The sequence below is a fragment of the Myotis davidii genome, unplaced genomic scaffold (assembly GCF_000327345.1).
Source record: "Myotis davidii unplaced genomic scaffold, ASM32734v1 scaffold420, whole genome shotgun sequence".
In the NCBI taxonomy this organism is placed as follows: Eukaryota; Metazoa; Chordata; class Mammalia; order Chiroptera; family Vespertilionidae; genus Myotis; species Myotis davidii.
Genome location: NW_006294421.1, coordinates 2123339 through 2139424, shown reverse-complemented (window position 1 = coordinate 2139424; position 16086 = coordinate 2123339). Strand labels below are relative to the sequence as shown.

Sequence of the window (16086 nt, the reverse complement as noted above, 5' to 3'; positions counted from 1 at the left end):
ACCACCTATTTTAAAAATTATCAGTTGAGTAATAGATTTCTAGGGAAGAAGAAAACCCAGTGACATAACCATTTTGATTATTGAATACTCTGGTTTCGGAAACATTAAAGGTTTTTTTTTTGAAGTATGTTAGCCTAGAAAGGAAGAAAGATAATACAAATTGTATTTCAATAGATAAAAAGTGTATCTAACAGACACTCAAACATGCATCCTAACTGACGTAAAATAACAGCGAGGTACCCTGGTGTTGTTTTTTGTTTTTTTTCCTGTCAGCAAGGATTGAAAAACAAATCCTGGTCGTGACCAGCTGTTAGATGACATGTTCCTACACACTGTTGGGAGGCAGGGGAACTTTCAGGGAACGGTTTGGAGCTGCACAGTCATGGCTTGCCGAAGGTTCCGCTCCATTGGCCTTAGCAATGCCTTGTCTGGAAGCCTGGCTCAAGGAAACAGTTAGAAATGTGGACTGTGATTTACACCAGCCTGAGTGAGGTTGGGAGGGTGTGGGAATGGCTGGACCCTGGCCCTGAGCCCGGAGAGTCACGATATACATGGGATTTTAAGAAGTCACTTATCTAACTTCATTTTTTTTTAAAATATATTTTATTGAGTTTTTGCAGAGAGGAAAGGAGAGGGATAGAGAGTCAGAAACATTGATTAGAGAGAAACATCGATCAGTTGCCTCCTGCACACTCCCTACTGGGTATATGCCTGCAACCAAGGTACATGCCTTTGACTGGAATCGAACCTGGTACCCTTCAGTCCGAAGGCCGACGCTCTATCCACTGAGCCAAACCGGTTACGGCTCCTCCTTATTCTTCAAAGACCTTCTCGTCAATTTTTCTTTTTTGGTAGTTAGAACTGAATAGTAGTAGTCATTTTTCAATTTACAAACTTCTGCTACTTGAAAAACCTTTGAATTATTTTCTTTATGGAAAATACAATCTGTACATATAAAAGGCTAATATGAAAAGTGTCCCCTTGGGGATTCAACCGGGAGTTTGATTACTCGCTATGACATGCACTGACCACCTGGGGGTGGTGCAGAATGAAGGAAGGCTTCGGCTGGCACCTGGCAGCTGGCAGCTGGGGAAGAGAGGCCCAGGCTGGCATCCGGAAGGCCCCAATCAGCCCTGATCGCTGGCCAGGCATAGGGACCCTACACGTACACGAATTTTGTGCACCGGGCCTCTAGTAACAGTATAAAGAGGAAAACTCTAATCTTATTGTCCAGAGATAACTACTTAATGTCCTTCTTAACATTTTTTCAATGTATATATGTTTCATAGAGATCTTGCCTTTTTTTTCACTTAATGTTAGAATATTTATTAATGGATGCATTCTATTTCATCGTCTGGAAAGATTATAATGGAAAATGCTACAGTGAATACTCTGGCCTACAATTCTGATTATTTTTTTTATGGCAAATTCTTAGAATTGGAATTATTGGATTATCAGCAAAACTATTTTTTTTTTAGTCTCTTCATGCCAAACCGATTTTGGCAAAGTTGTTACCAGTTCCATACTCAATACAAATTGAGTATGAGAGTAACCGTATTATTTCTATCTTCGAAATTTATCACTAAAAATGTTGCTGATGTAACAATATAAATAGGCTAGTCTAAGTCACCTTTCTTTGATTACTGTAAGTTTTTACATATTAACTATTTATGTTGTTTCTGTAAATTCAGTTCATGAATTTTGCTTACTTTTCTGTAGCAACCTGTGCTTTTCTTGTAAAATAATTTTCACATATTAAAAACATCAATCTTTGCCTTTTGTGGTAAACACCTTTTACCATTTTGCTTTGTTTTTTGCTTTATGGTTTTTATCAGGGGAGAACAGAAGTCTTTATTTTTATAGTCTAGATCTATACATGGGGAGAGTTTGCTTCTGTGAGTACTTTCACTAATGGTGTGAAGGGAGGAAAGGTAAGCAAGAAGGCTATTGAGGACCAAGATTCCTCCTTGTAAATCAAAATCCTTGGGTAGGGGCCATTTCATTCAGACTTGGTGATTTTACCTCTTCTCTCACTGCAGTTGTTTGTCTTGTATATATGAAATCTGCCATATGATCTGTTAAATTTATTTGTTTTGTGCACAGTTGGTCCTTTGGCCATTTCTTAAATATGTCCTATAGCATTTCCTCATGTCCTGTTGCTTTCTTTTAAGGTATTATCCAAAGAGACAAGTCACCAATGGAAAAAGGGCTCTCTGGTCTCCGAGGAAGGGACTTTGAGCTGTCTGATGCATTTTATTTCTCCAAGAAGGGATTGGAAGCCATTGTGGAAGATGAAGTGACCCAGAGGTTCTCCTCAGAGGAGCTAGTGTCATGGAATCTCCTCACAAGGACCAATATAAATTTCCAGTACATCAGTCTGCGGCTCACCATGGTGTGGGTGCTGGGCGTCATAATACGCTACTGTGTCCTATTGCCTCTGAGGTAGGTCTCCTGCCCGGGGGTTTGATGGTATCATTGGTTCATCTTTCTTTTAAATCATGTATGTAATGGCCACATGTGAGTATTATGGTACTAGTCTCACTCCTTCCCACTTAAGAAAACACCATCAGGAATGTATTAAGTATCTATTCTCCTTTCACATCTCCTCCTCTTCCCCCCCCCCACCCCCAATTAAGGTGTGTATTCAGAATCTATTATATATTAGTCTGGATCCACGTTACACTTTCCGTCACAGATAATTTGATGGATAGAAAAGGGAAATGAGAAAAAAGAAGAGGTTTTTACAGTTTCACACTCACTGTGTGTCAAACAAACTGTAACTGTCTCTCTGCTGGTCTGTAGTGGTTCATAGCTGCCTAGGAGAGGAAACATTCCTGAGAGTGGTTACCACATGGGAGAGAGCCATTCAGTAGAGTGAATGTGTTCCATCCACATCCATTTATGATCACTCACTTTTCTTATTAAAAGTTCCATATCTGGGCTTCCTTCTGGTTCTGAGTTTGAGTGCCACCTGATGAGGAGGTATCCTCAAGCTCTACTGACTGGAACCATAGTGTGGAACTAGAGCAGAAGAGGGAACACCGGGCATTGGGATGTAGTACAGGTAACTAAGGCTTGTTTAGTATGGTGGTGGCAGGTAGTATGCATGTGTATCAGTCATAACATTCCTGTTTATTGTCTTGCTTCATTTCCCTTGGACATGGCCTTGGTATCCTCTCAATAGAGCGTTCCAGGCAGTCGCTATCAGCCAACAAAAATTGGTACATAACTTGAAACCACTTTATCATCCCTAGGGTGGCCTATACTTGCCTCATTCAGATTTATTACAGGGGAGAAGATTGCTTAAGTATAAGCAAAGGCACATTTCTAAGAAACTCTTTCTGCTTTCCTGTGCTCATGTTGCCAGTGACTAGATATTGGGGGCATGTTACGTCTTTTGGGAATCATTTCAGCTCTAATAACAAAGTGAAATTCAGGGTTTCACATACACTTCTGTTTTTGTTTTAAATCCTCATCTGAGGACATACTAAGAAAAGGGGGTGGGGAAGAGAGAGAGAGAGATATTAATGTGAAAGAGAACATTGATCGGTTGTCTTTTGTATGTACCCCAATCAGGAATCAAACTCAGGTATGTTCCCTGATCAGGAATCGATCCAGCAGTGTTTGGTGCACAGGATGACACTCAACCAGCTGAGACACTTCACACTCCAGCAGGGCTTTATATACACTTTTGCTTGAACCTTAAGCCAGTGTGGGGTTCATGTACTCGGGGATGCCCAAGACTACCTAATTGCATGCTATGGAAGGCAATATTCGAGCTTTTATTTATTGGAAGTTTCTAGTTTATTATAATTAGAGCGTCCATTTATTGTTTTTATTCTTAAAAAGAAATGAAACCTCAGTGAAGCTGAGTATATAGATAAACTCTTCCATCTTCACTTGGTCCATTGATCAGGCACCATATCCCAGGCAGCCATTGAGAACAGTGAGGATTTCACAACAGTCTTGAGATTCCCTCATTTGTTGGTTAGCTTTCACCTGCGGTGGGTGTCCAGCAAATAGTGTTATGATTTTATTATCTAGTTTAAATTAAATTAATGCACATACAATAGATGTGACATAAAAGATTCTTGCAAAGAAACCAGGTTTAAGATAATCCTGTAATGTTAGCATCCAAGAACAAGAAGAAATGGCAAAATTAAGATTCCTACTCTTACTACAAACTCTTCATTATGAAAGAATTGCTTTAAAACTGGTGTTTAAAAGAAGAAATTGCTATAAAGTAAGCATAAAAAAAAACCCAGATTGTGCTAAAAATGCTTGTGTTGGTGGTCATACAACTCTGTGAATATGCCAAAAACAATTGGATTATACTTTTTCAATGGGTGAATTTTATAACATGTGAATTGTAGCTCCATAAAGCTCTTAAAAAAACCTCGTAAACAGATTGTGGCTGAAAAGTTTGTGTCATCTAAGAGAATTCTCCTGTTTGCTCACTACAACTGGAAAACAGAATTTTCTGGTTTGTTAGTCTAGCAGACAAAAACCTTCAATGGTTTGGAACATAATTGTTAGACATGTTGAAATGTCACCCCTAATGTGTAAGAACAAGTGATTCTCCTTAGAGCAAGATGGCAAAACATTTTAAAACTTTTGCATTATTGATGGTTAAGATTAAAACAGCTATTTAGTTATCAGTGACTGACATGAAAGTATGGCAACTAAAGGAAGCTTAATTTGACCTTCTAATTGCTGTGTCAAAATGTGTTAAACTGCCCTAGCCAGTTTGAGAGGATAGAGCTCGGCCTGTGGACCTGAGGGTCCCAGGTTCGATTCCTGATCAAGGGCACGTTACATCGGTTGCAGGCTCATCCTGGGGGCTTGTGCGTGAGGCAACCAATCAATGTATCTCGATGTTTCTCTGTCTTTCCCCCTCCCTTCCATTCTCTTTATTTTTAAATTTTTTAAAAATATATTTTTATTGATTTCAGAGAAGAAAGGAAAGGGGTAGAGAGATAGAAACATCAATGATGAGAAAGAATCATTGATTGGCTGCCTCCTGCATGCCCCACACTAGGGATCAAGCCAGCAACCGAACCGTGATCTTCTGTTTCATAGGTCAATGCTCAACCACTGAGCCACATGGCTGGGCTCCACTCTCTGTAATGGAAAAATATCCTCAGGTGAAGATTAACAGCAGCAACAACAACAAAAAGGTGTTAAACCAAGACTTTAATACCCGTATGAGGTGTTTATGAGGAAATCCATTTATTCTGAAAGATTATAAAACAACTTTTTCTTTTTGAGTAATCCTATTTAATTTCTAAAGTGATGTTATTTTTAAAGTTATTGAAATATATATTAAAAGCACTTTTCAAAAATGAGATAATGTCTGTGTGGAGATTTAAAATATTGTCAGTCATCTTGTTTGCTAACTTTCAAGTTATCTTGAACTGTCCAAAGGAATAACCATTAGGTTTGCATTGAGGAATATATAATTTGGAGTTCTTATTATGAATGAGCCTGTAAGTACAGCTTATTTTGCCATCTGCTATAAATTTTAAATATACTCAAGAAAATTTTGAATTGTACCCTTTTGCTTACCTGTCATTAAAAAAAACCGGGAAAACCAAGTGATTTTCAGACCTTTGCAAGATATTTTCTTTTACAACCTTATCACACCACACCAAAGTACCCTGAACAAAACATGATGACTACTTTCAACCTGAAATGACTCCTTTATACAACATAAATCTATTTTGTATAGAAGTTACTATGTATTAATTTAAAGCAATTCAGGATAATTTAAAAATTAAAATAATAAAGCAGATGGTCAAGACTTTTCATTTGTTCCCTTCACCTGCCCACTTAACACTCTGATGATTATGTAGATTGAACTTGATGGTTTGTGAATCGATTTCCAGGCCTTCTCTGTGTATTATAGATGATTCATACGCCTGCTGTTATTTTGAAAATGTCATCATTTTCCATACATTGTCTTGAGACTTTGCTTTTTTTGCTCTCAAAATGTACCAAGGACCGTTCTTCCATGTCAGAACCTATAGATTTATCCAGTTTTTATGGCCGCACCATATCCCATAGCATGGATACCCCACAACTTATCCGCGATTTTGTTATTTGTGAAGTTTCAGGTTGTTTTCCTTTACCTCTACTATTCAACTAAACATATGCATCCCCTTTCCTTTTACAGGGTTACCTTGGCTTTCATTGGGATCAGCTTGTTGGTTATTGGAACGACACTGGTTGGGCAGCTTCCAGACAGCAGGTGACATGTTTCCTTTCACAGCCGCAAACAGGATTGTCCTTTTCTTAGCTATATCCACAAAGAGAATATTTGATGAATTCCAACGTAAAGTATCAAATCTATGGCCTCAACACATTTGTTAACATCCTGCTTACTTTATATTGTCAAACATACTTTCACGTAAGTCCCAAGAAGTTGTATTTTCAAAGGGAAAAGAAAGAGAAGAAAGAAAATGACTGAAGAACTTAAGGAAAGCGAGAGTCTTATACTATTGTCAGCCTCATAAGGCTGAGACCAAAGAAGCTTCAGCTTATCTTGATCAGGAACTTATCGGGAGAGTCGAGTCGGGAGGGAGCTATTTTCCGTCAGCATGTTGTCCTAAGTGCCTCAGTGAGGCTATGAGAATTGAACTGTGCTTGTGTTTCAGAGCACAGGGTGCTGCTGTGAAGGAGCACATTAAAGCTTTTATTGTATTATTTCCTAGGAGTGCCCAGAACTGCACAATAAAATGTATTTTTCTTTCCTTCAGTTTAAAAAACTGGCTAAGTGAGCTGGTCCACCTGACCTGCTGCCGGATCTGTGTGCGCGCCCTCTCTGGGACCATTCATTATCACAACAGGTGAGTGTCTGCTGGCTTCGGGCCTGGCTTTCTCTAGGTCAGGTCAGTGCGTGTGGACAGGTGAAATGAGAGGACTTCCTGTGTGTTCATCCCTACCTCTTAGAGTGTCAGAGACATAACCACACACAAAACCTCTTTAAAAAAGCAGTCCGTTTGCAGAAGGAACATGCCAATAAACATGTAATGACACTTGGTCATTGGGCATTTGTGGTGTGCAGGGCAGGCCTGTGCTTCTCGAGGTCTTCCCTCTGAGAGGCGCTGTTTTCCTGTTTGACAGCGGAAGAAACGGGGGCTCTGGGATTGGTTGTCTGGGATTGCATAGTAAGGGGCAGTCAGATTTTGAATGAGATCCGTCTGACTTAAACAGTGGTGAAGGTGACAGGCCTTTAGTGTGGTTGAAGGAGGACCAGACTTGGAATCTGGAGGCCTAGTCTCTGGTCTCATTCCTGCCCCTCCTAAATCCACAACTGAGCCTTAATACGGACCCCGATATTCTGCTTTCCTTACCCTTAGTTGTAGAGGGTAATGGTAGCTAAGTGAAGTTATAAGCTGAATGAGAAGAGTTTTGATTTCTAACTTTTCTATTAACTCAAATTTATTTTTTCTTACATTTAACATCATTGTATTAAAAGTTCTGGGACAAGCCTCTAAATTTTCAGTGACTGGGTCCTTCTATTTCATTTGTGGAAGGGAAACAGTTTATTATTTGGCTTTCCCATGTGACACCAACATAAAAGGTCCCTTCAATTTCTAAAATTATATGATTTTGTAATTGGGCTGTGAGTTTTGGGGTGAGGAGTAGAAGAAAATGCTTTGGAAGAAATGTGAGCAGAGGAGATACCTTCCACAGGAAAGGTGCTTTAATTACATAGAGAGGAATTCATAACTTTTTATAGAATTGCCTCTCATTTTAAGGAAAACATGCTAAAGTTGTGCATTTGGTTTCCTTTCTTCCCAGCATAGAACCAAAGAAAATTGCTTTGCTTCCTTAGTGTCCAGTACTGGTTGAACTCTAAGACAGAGGTCAGCAAACTAAACTATGGACCCGTTGGCCAAATGTGTCCCACCATCTGTTTTCTGTAAATAAAGTTTTAGTGGAACACAGCCATGCTCATTCATTTACATATTTTCTTTGGTTGCCTTGTGCCAAAACAGCAGAGTCCTATAGTTTTGACAGATTGGCTGGCTTGCAAAGCTTAAAGTATTTACTCTCTGGCCTGTGACAGGAAAAGTTTGCCAACTTCTGTTTTAGGGGGATAGAAGGGAGAAAGGAACCAATAGGAATTTTACTCTATGGATCACCGTGAAGGCTCTAAAAGTGATGCTATGAAGACGAAAATAACAGGAAAATGCTTATGGTAAAATGAATGAAACTTATCATAAAATTTATTAAAATTATAGAATCTTTATAATTCAGTCTAATATTTTAAAATTATATTTTCATCATAAGAGGAAAATCTGGTCATTACAAAAAATGACATAAAAATATATAAAGGGAAAGTCAGGGGTTCCTTTTCCTATACTCTTACCTCAATCTGATTCACCACTGTTTAAATCAGATAGACCCCCAGAGACAACCTTTTTAAGGTGGGCCCATATATTACGAACTTTACTTTTTTACTGAAATTTTTAAAACAAAATAGGATGAATCTCTACATGCTGTTCTGCTAAATAGTCGCCATTTTTCAATGTTTAGTATTTACCATTGTTTGTGATTGCAGGCAGTACAAACCCCAGAAGGGAGGCATTTGTGTTGCCAACCATACCTCCCCAATAGATGTTTTGATCTTAACAACAGATGGATGCTATGCTATGGTAAGAGCAGCTTATTGATATTTCAAGTAGTTCCATGTTTTGTGGCTTGCTTAAATTTTAAACTTATTTGGGCACAAATCATAAAGTTTTATATTACAAAGTGACTGGGTTATACTACTGTAGCTATATGTTATGTAATATATTTACATGAACATATAGTGTAAGAAAAAAAAAGAAAAAAACATTATATTTAAGGTAATAAAAATTTAACTTACTGATATGCAGACACACTTGAGTTTCACAGGACTTTATCAAGTTGATTCCATCTTGCTTCTCAAATCCCTGTGATGTTTAATAACACTTTCAGAGATTAACGTCTTCCTCCTTAGATCTGTGAAAATCCCTTACCAGCCAAGTTAGTTCTGCCTTCCTTCAGGGAGTCATAAGCAATTTAAAACAAACAAACAAACAAACAAACAAACAATCCCTTTAATAAAGATTAAACAAGAAAGGCAAATATTTATACCACATTGTCTTTTGCAATTCTTGCCTCTAGCCCTAAAATAAAAAAGAAAACCCTACCCAAACCCCATAACCCACAGTCTTGGGGGAATCCTCTTTTCATATCCTTTAGTGGTGGTGGCTTGGGCTTCAGGAGAGCAGATGGATTTTTTTTTTTCTCACTTCTCAGCTCCAGTGACTGACAGTCATGGTTGATGTACTTTTCTGGGGAGGCATTTGGAGGAAGCCACTATTCACTGTCTGCTGTAGGTAGGAGAGTGGGAGTTCTGGCACATTGTGGTATTTGACTGTACACAGGTTATGCAATCACTAAGGGGGTTTTGAAGGCCTTTGTGAAAACTCCTAACTTATTGCTAGGTATTTAATCTGCCTAAAATAGGAATTCAGATATGTAAGACATTTTAACACATTGCTAAATTACTGTACTAATAAGTCATTGGTTTCTCTCTTAATCTAAGGGAGCTTTAACCAACTTTCTGCAAAGATTTTTGGGAATTGGTACTTCTTAATCTTTTTTAGGTTAGGAATCAGTTAATAGTTATGTAATTTTTTAAAGGAAAATAAACAAATCACAACAACATACTTGTGCATCATACAAACATAATTCTGTGTCTAATTTCAGTGTGTCTATGGATCTCCAGAAAGCCCTTCCAAGGAGCCTCACGTTCACAACCCTTGATAGACCCCCTCCCCCAGCATAGTCCTGGGAGTCTATAATAATTCCTTGCATTTATGTGGATAGGCACTTTCACATCCATTATATTTGACCTTCCCTGTAAGTCAGTGAAGTTAGAGTTGAGATTTTGTTATAGATAAGAAAACAGAGGTTCAGGCATTTTAACCAACTTACCTAATCATCGTTTTGTGTTTCTGGGACCATATTCATTTAGTGTCCTTGTCAACAAGAGTTGGGCATAGCTCATTTGTGACTGGAGGTCTCAGAATTTTGTTGGCATTTTCTGTGCTTTTTGATCATGTATAGTTGCATTTACAATATTAGTCAAGGTTATGAAAGCATAGTACTTACGAACTTTCTAATGTGTTGAGTGGTAGAAACCTAAAGCCATTTGGATTTCAATCAGAGGCAGGGGGCAGAAATGGAGGGAGGAAACTATTGCTACCCTCCAGAGGTCATATTTGGTTTCTTTTGGCTAAACATAGACTATATATTTGAAGAATGTTCAAGATCCCATCTCAGTGGCTTTTCAAAGTTTTTTCCCTCCTAAGCAATGATCTCTACTTTTTTTTTTAAATTTAGTAGTATTTTACAACTTACATAGAAGTTGAAATAATAAAAATGTCACTACATCTATGTGCCCTTTATCCACATTTACCTATTGGTAATATTTGGCCCATTTGCTTTATTATTTTCATTCTCATATATTGGCTTTCTTTATAAAAATGCATGTAAACTACTTATATTTTAATATATTTATATTTAAAATTCTTAATGTTATTCTTTTTTTAGAAATATATTTTATTGATTTTTTTTACAGAGAGGAAGGGAGAGAGATAGTTAGAAACATTGATCAGCTGCCTCCTGCACACTCCCTACTGGGTATGTGCCCGCAACCAAGGTATATGCCCTTGACTGGAATCGAACCTGGGACCCTTCAGTCCGCAGGCTGATGCTCTATCTACTGAGCCAAACCAGTTAGGGCCCTAATGTTATTCTTAATACTGATATAATATTAGATATATGAGTCTATACAAATTTATCCAATTTGTAGGGTTTTTTCTTGCTTTCCCCAATCCATATTTTATCTTCCTTTTTTTCGCAGTGGATGTCCTGTTTCCCAACAATATCAACTTATTTTCTCAATTCTATAATACATCCAAAATTGTTTCAGAATTGCTTCACCTGTTTTACTACGAGAAACAAATATAAGAATAATTCAGGGTATTTTGCAGTTCTCAGTACCCCATCCAAGATGAGGGTGTGTGCTCAAATACTGTCTTAAAAATTTCTTGGATTCCCATGTCCCCTTCCCCTCCACCTTGCTTCAGTGTTGTTCTTTTACTCATTTGAAATACAGCTGGGTTCATTTGCTTTCAGTTTGCCAGTCCCATCCTTGTTGATTTAATTTTTGAACATGTAGGACATTAATATGTTTCCAAATGTCAAAACATTTTTTGTTTAAAGGCATATTATGCCATTCCTTCCATTCTACTCCATTCCTTTCTACCCTTGTAAGATTCCAATTTCATTGTTTTTGGTTATTCTTTATTTTTGTAGAGGTAAACAAATATGTATGTATATTTCCCCTCCTGTCTCATACAAAAAGCATTATACTATATTTGCTCTCTGCAGGTTGCTTTTTCCCCACTTAATAATGTCTCTTGGAAATCATTAATCAGTCATAGAGTTCAACCTTGCTCTTTTCACAGATGCATAGTAGTACTCCATTGGGTGTACCTTTCTAGGGAGTCATTTGAAGGAAGCCACTTCAACCTTGTGCACATGTATTTTCATCTTGTTCGAGTGAAATGGTCTATCTTCAGGATGAGTTTCTAGAAGTAGAATTATTGAGTTGAAGGATAAATATATATGCAGTTTTGATAAGGTATTGCAAAATTTCCTTCCATGGGGCTTATAATCTCCCCCATTCCAAGAAATGTACGACAGTGCCCATTTCCCATAGCCTTGGTTTAGAGTACATTGTTAAGCTTTGGTTCTTTTTCAATCTGATAGGTGAGGGATGGTATTTGAATTTCTCTTGACTACTCTACTTTTTAAACCTATAGTATAGCTATTATATCAACATAGCTTAAAATTCAAAGGCGCTACTAAAGAACATCTTTTGCTTATATTTAGCCATTCATGTCCTTTGTGTAGGCTAATAACTTTAGTCAGTAGAAGCAGGTTGATCTTTTCTACTAGGGAATAAGAACTTACTCCTACTTACACACACACACACACACACACACACACACACACACACACACACACGCTTTCTTTGAACTGCTGTGCCTTTACATTTACATTTTTGTATAATCTCATGGTATTTCTAGGTTGGGCAGGTTCATGGTGGATTGATGGGAATTATTCAGAGAGCTATGGTTAAGGCTTGCCCACATGTCTGGTTTGAACGCTCAGAAATGAAGGATCGACACCTGGTTACTAAGAGGTAAGGTGGTGACTCACTACCCATTTGCGTAGCATAAAATGTGATAAATCTTGGCCTTCCTGCCCAAGAGGGCAGAACAGTGCTAAGATTAAAGCTAAAACATGGAGCTCTATTTGTGGTAGGCTTTTTCTGGTTACATCACTGGTCTTAGCTAGATTTTTAAAAGTTTTAATTCTGCAAGAATAGTGGAGCATATGAGATTAGAAAGCCCATCAATTTATGTTGTGGTGATTTAGGTATAGTCCAGTTACTGAATTTTCAAAGTTAAAATTACTACCTAGAAAGTTAAATGATTTGTAACTGTTTGGTGAATTAATAGATTATATCAATCAATTAATAGGTTGATGTTTGCTGAAAGACTATTACCACTTAAATCTACCTGGAGACAGACAGAGCTAATCTCTATGAAACAGGATAAGTCCCTTTGGGACTTGGGATAGAGATGAGCTACCAGAAACCTTTTTTGGGAAACCCTTTTTTGCCTGAGGCCTTTAACTGAAGGCACTCTGGTCATTGTTTCTATAAGCATGAAGGTGAGCCATGCTCTTAAGGATAAAATGAAAAGTATATTTATTGAAATCTGTTAGAATAACTACCCCCTAGATGGGGATAGCAGTGGGAGATTATTTAGCAGTGGGCCACTCTGGGGGCTGTAATCTCCCTGTCTCAGCCTTACTAGCTGCTGATGAGCAGTTGGAATTCAGGGCTGGCTACAAGGAGGACAGAACCTAAGCCTGGAAGAATACAGGCTTTCTTACGGTGTGTATTTCCTAGGAAAGTTCAGCCTGACCCATTTAAGGAATGTTCTACACTTAATGGACATAGGCAGACAGGTCCAGCAATCAATATCCCCATTTTTCAGATGGAGTAATAAAGATACAGACGAAAGGGCACAAAGCTCATGACAGGGACTCCAGAGCTCCTGTCATCTGACTGCCTAACATTTGTTTTTAAAGAGTGGGCAGAAGACACTGCCAATCACTCACTTTGAGATGAGAGAAATTGAACTAGTGCAGCTATCCTTACACTTCTTTAGAAAGGGACCCACCTGAGTTTATTTTCTTGACTTATATCTTATTTCTTTTCTCCTTATTGCTTTTCCATATATTTGTGATAGCAGAATGTAGAGAATACCAAAGATGATTTCCATCTCTCTCTGTTTAAAGATAGAATTTTGATCCTTTATTTTTCTTCACAGACTACGAGAACACATTGCTGATAAGAAAAAATTACCCATATTAATCTTTCCTGAAGGTAAGAGAAAGATTGCCTACCAAGTTATAGTTGATAACAAGCACCAAAAGTGTATGAGGATTTGAATTGTTCTGGAATTGGCATTTTTAGCCTACATCTGCTGTCCTATGGGCATGGAAGTCTTACCTTTTTAATCTTAAAAGTTATTACTGGGTAATGAACTTAGAAAGGTATTGTCCATAACTTTTCCAAGGTCCTTATTTTAAATGTGTTGAAATTATTACCTGTTGTGAAGAAGTTGTATCTCTAAAGTATTCAATAATAAAGTAAAAGTTTCTCATTAGACCTGCTTGGAACTATCAAATTATTACTGAAGCAGGAATCAGTTTGTGAAATGGTAGTAAAATGTCTGTAATTTTGATATGATTTGAGTAATTTAAATTATTTTATATCAAAGTAATTCCTCTTAACACCTCTTCACCGCCCCCACCCCCATGTTCTTGCAGGAACTTGTATCAATAATACTTCAGTCATGATGTTTAAAAAGGGAAGCTTTGAAATTGGAGGAACCATATATCCAGTTGCAATTAAGGTAAAACAGATTCCCTCCTCCCTTCAGAAAAGGGCACTTAGTTACTTGATAATTAAAAATTTGTGAGAATAAGGAGCAGTTGTATATATGTTACTCAGGTTCACCAGCTGTTTACATTTTGCCCATTTGCTTGATCATTCTCTCCGTATGGATATGGATAGGATATGTACCAGGGGGACTTCAAGCCAGGCCAAAGCCTGAACACTGAGCACATAGTCAGTGATGAGCAGAACAGATATTGTCCCTATTTTCACCCCCCTTCCATTTAAGTGGGGCGACAGACATTTAAGGGTCATGTACCCGGCATTACTAGTATGTCATCAGTCTGGCTCAATAGACTCTTAAAAATAAAATAGAAAAAGAGTCAATCAGCCTCTCGTTGCAGTGCTCTGGGCTGTGGTCAGAGGAGTTTGTTGGACTGGTTTGCTTCCTTGATCATTTCTGTCAAGCAAAGAAACTTCTCTCTTTTTTTGAATCTCATAGAGAGGTTGGGCCTGCCACCTTGAAAGCATTGACTTGGATAAGAGAAGCCAGCACTTAATTCATAACTGTGACGTGTTTTCTTTTCTTTTCTCAGTATAACCCTCAGTTTGGTGATGCCTTTTGGAACAGTAGTAAATACAACATGGTGAGCTACCTGCTTCGAATGATGACCAGCTGGGCCATCGTCTGTGATGTGTGGTACTTGCCTCCCATGACGAGAGAGGTAGGCCATAGAAAACAATAGCTGGACTTTGGGGCTTTAATCAGATAAAAATGAGAAAACCTTTACCTGAAAATGTGGATGTCTTCCTTCCTCACATCAGCTAGACCTGGACTGTCTTTCTGCTTTCTCAGGAAAATGAGTCATTTTTTAAAAAATGTAGTTCTTTTGGCCCTGGCGGGTGTGGCTCAATTGGTTGGGCATCATCTGTGCACCAGGAGGTTGCTGGCTAGATTCCCGTCAGGGCACATGCCCACGTTGCTGGCTTAATCCCCAGTAGTGGGTGTGCAGGAGGCAGCAGATCAATGTTTTTCTCTCTCTCTCTCCACCCCGCCCTCTCCCTTCGTCTTTCTCTAAAAATCGATGAAATATATGAATATAAATAAATTGCAAAAGTCTGTCTTTAAAAAAAATGTAGTTTTCTTCAAATCAGGCCATTTTATATTCAGAGACTCTTTTTTCCATGATAATTTTTATAATTGCTGTTAGTTTATGGGGCCTACAGGTATTATGGAAAGTTGTATCTTGGATAAGACTAATAGAGGACATAATAAATATGTACCCCTGGTTAAAAAAAATGAAACAACACAGCACTGCATTTTCTTAATAAAATGAATGATACTTGCTATGATTGAGACTCAAACATATTTGAGCTAAAATGTGAGTCTTATATTTTAAAATAAATCTAAATTATTTTGAGACATTTTAAGGCATGATTTGAAAATTGTGTACTCAGGATATACTTGTAATTTTTTTCCCCCCAGGAAGGAGAAGATGCAGTCCAGTTTGCTAACAGGGTTAAGTCTGCTATTGCTAGACAAGGAGGATTGACTGAGCTTCCCTGGTAAGAAATTTTTCAGAAGTACTACCACTTTTTAAAAATTAAAAACACTTTATTAATGTTATTTATTATGCTAGTCAGCTGGAGGGTTAGCTGACAGTGACTGGGGTTCATACAACATAACGGTGGCTTAAATAAGATAGAAGTTTCTCCCTTTCCTTCCAGCTCCTGCTGTGTTACTCTACCATCCTCAATGCACTTGTACTTTATGGCTGCCCAGCTCTGCTCAGTGTGTTCACAGATGACTAGCAGGGAGGAAGTAAAGCATGAAGAACATGACACATCCATGTCCTTACAGCACAGGCTAGAAGTTGGACATGCCACTAATTATGCTAATTAACAAGCCACTAATTTTTACAGTGAAAATTCATTATGCTGATTGACAAAGCTTGGGAGGTTGATGGGAGATCAAGATAGCTGAAGCCTTATGGTGGTTTCTGATTAAATGCCTGGCTGACCACTCCAGAGTATGAGGTTTTTTTGTTTGTTTGTTTTTTAATGTTTTT

General features: G+C 38.0%; 1 protein-coding gene across 2 annotated transcripts in view; it reads left to right on the top strand.

The window, feature by feature from the left end:
* The window catches only part of GPAT3 (glycerol-3-phosphate acyltransferase 3), an 82282-nt gene that overhangs the window by 62486 nt on the left and 3710 nt on the right, over positions 1-16086 (top strand). For both annotated transcript variants that reach the window (XM_006768670.2, XM_006768669.2), the window contains exons 4-12: positions 2172-2442; positions 6173-6247; positions 6756-6845; positions 8567-8660; positions 12135-12250; positions 13449-13504; positions 13951-14036; positions 14614-14742; positions 15504-15583. In XM_006768670.2, the coding sequence (XP_006768733.1) occupies positions 2172-2442; positions 6173-6247; positions 6756-6845; positions 8567-8660; positions 12135-12250; positions 13449-13504; positions 13951-14036; positions 14614-14742; positions 15504-15583 (997 nt within the window). The remainder of the gene's footprint in view (positions 1-2171; positions 2443-6172; positions 6248-6755; positions 6846-8566; positions 8661-12134; positions 12251-13448; positions 13505-13950; positions 14037-14613; positions 14743-15503; positions 15584-16086) is intronic.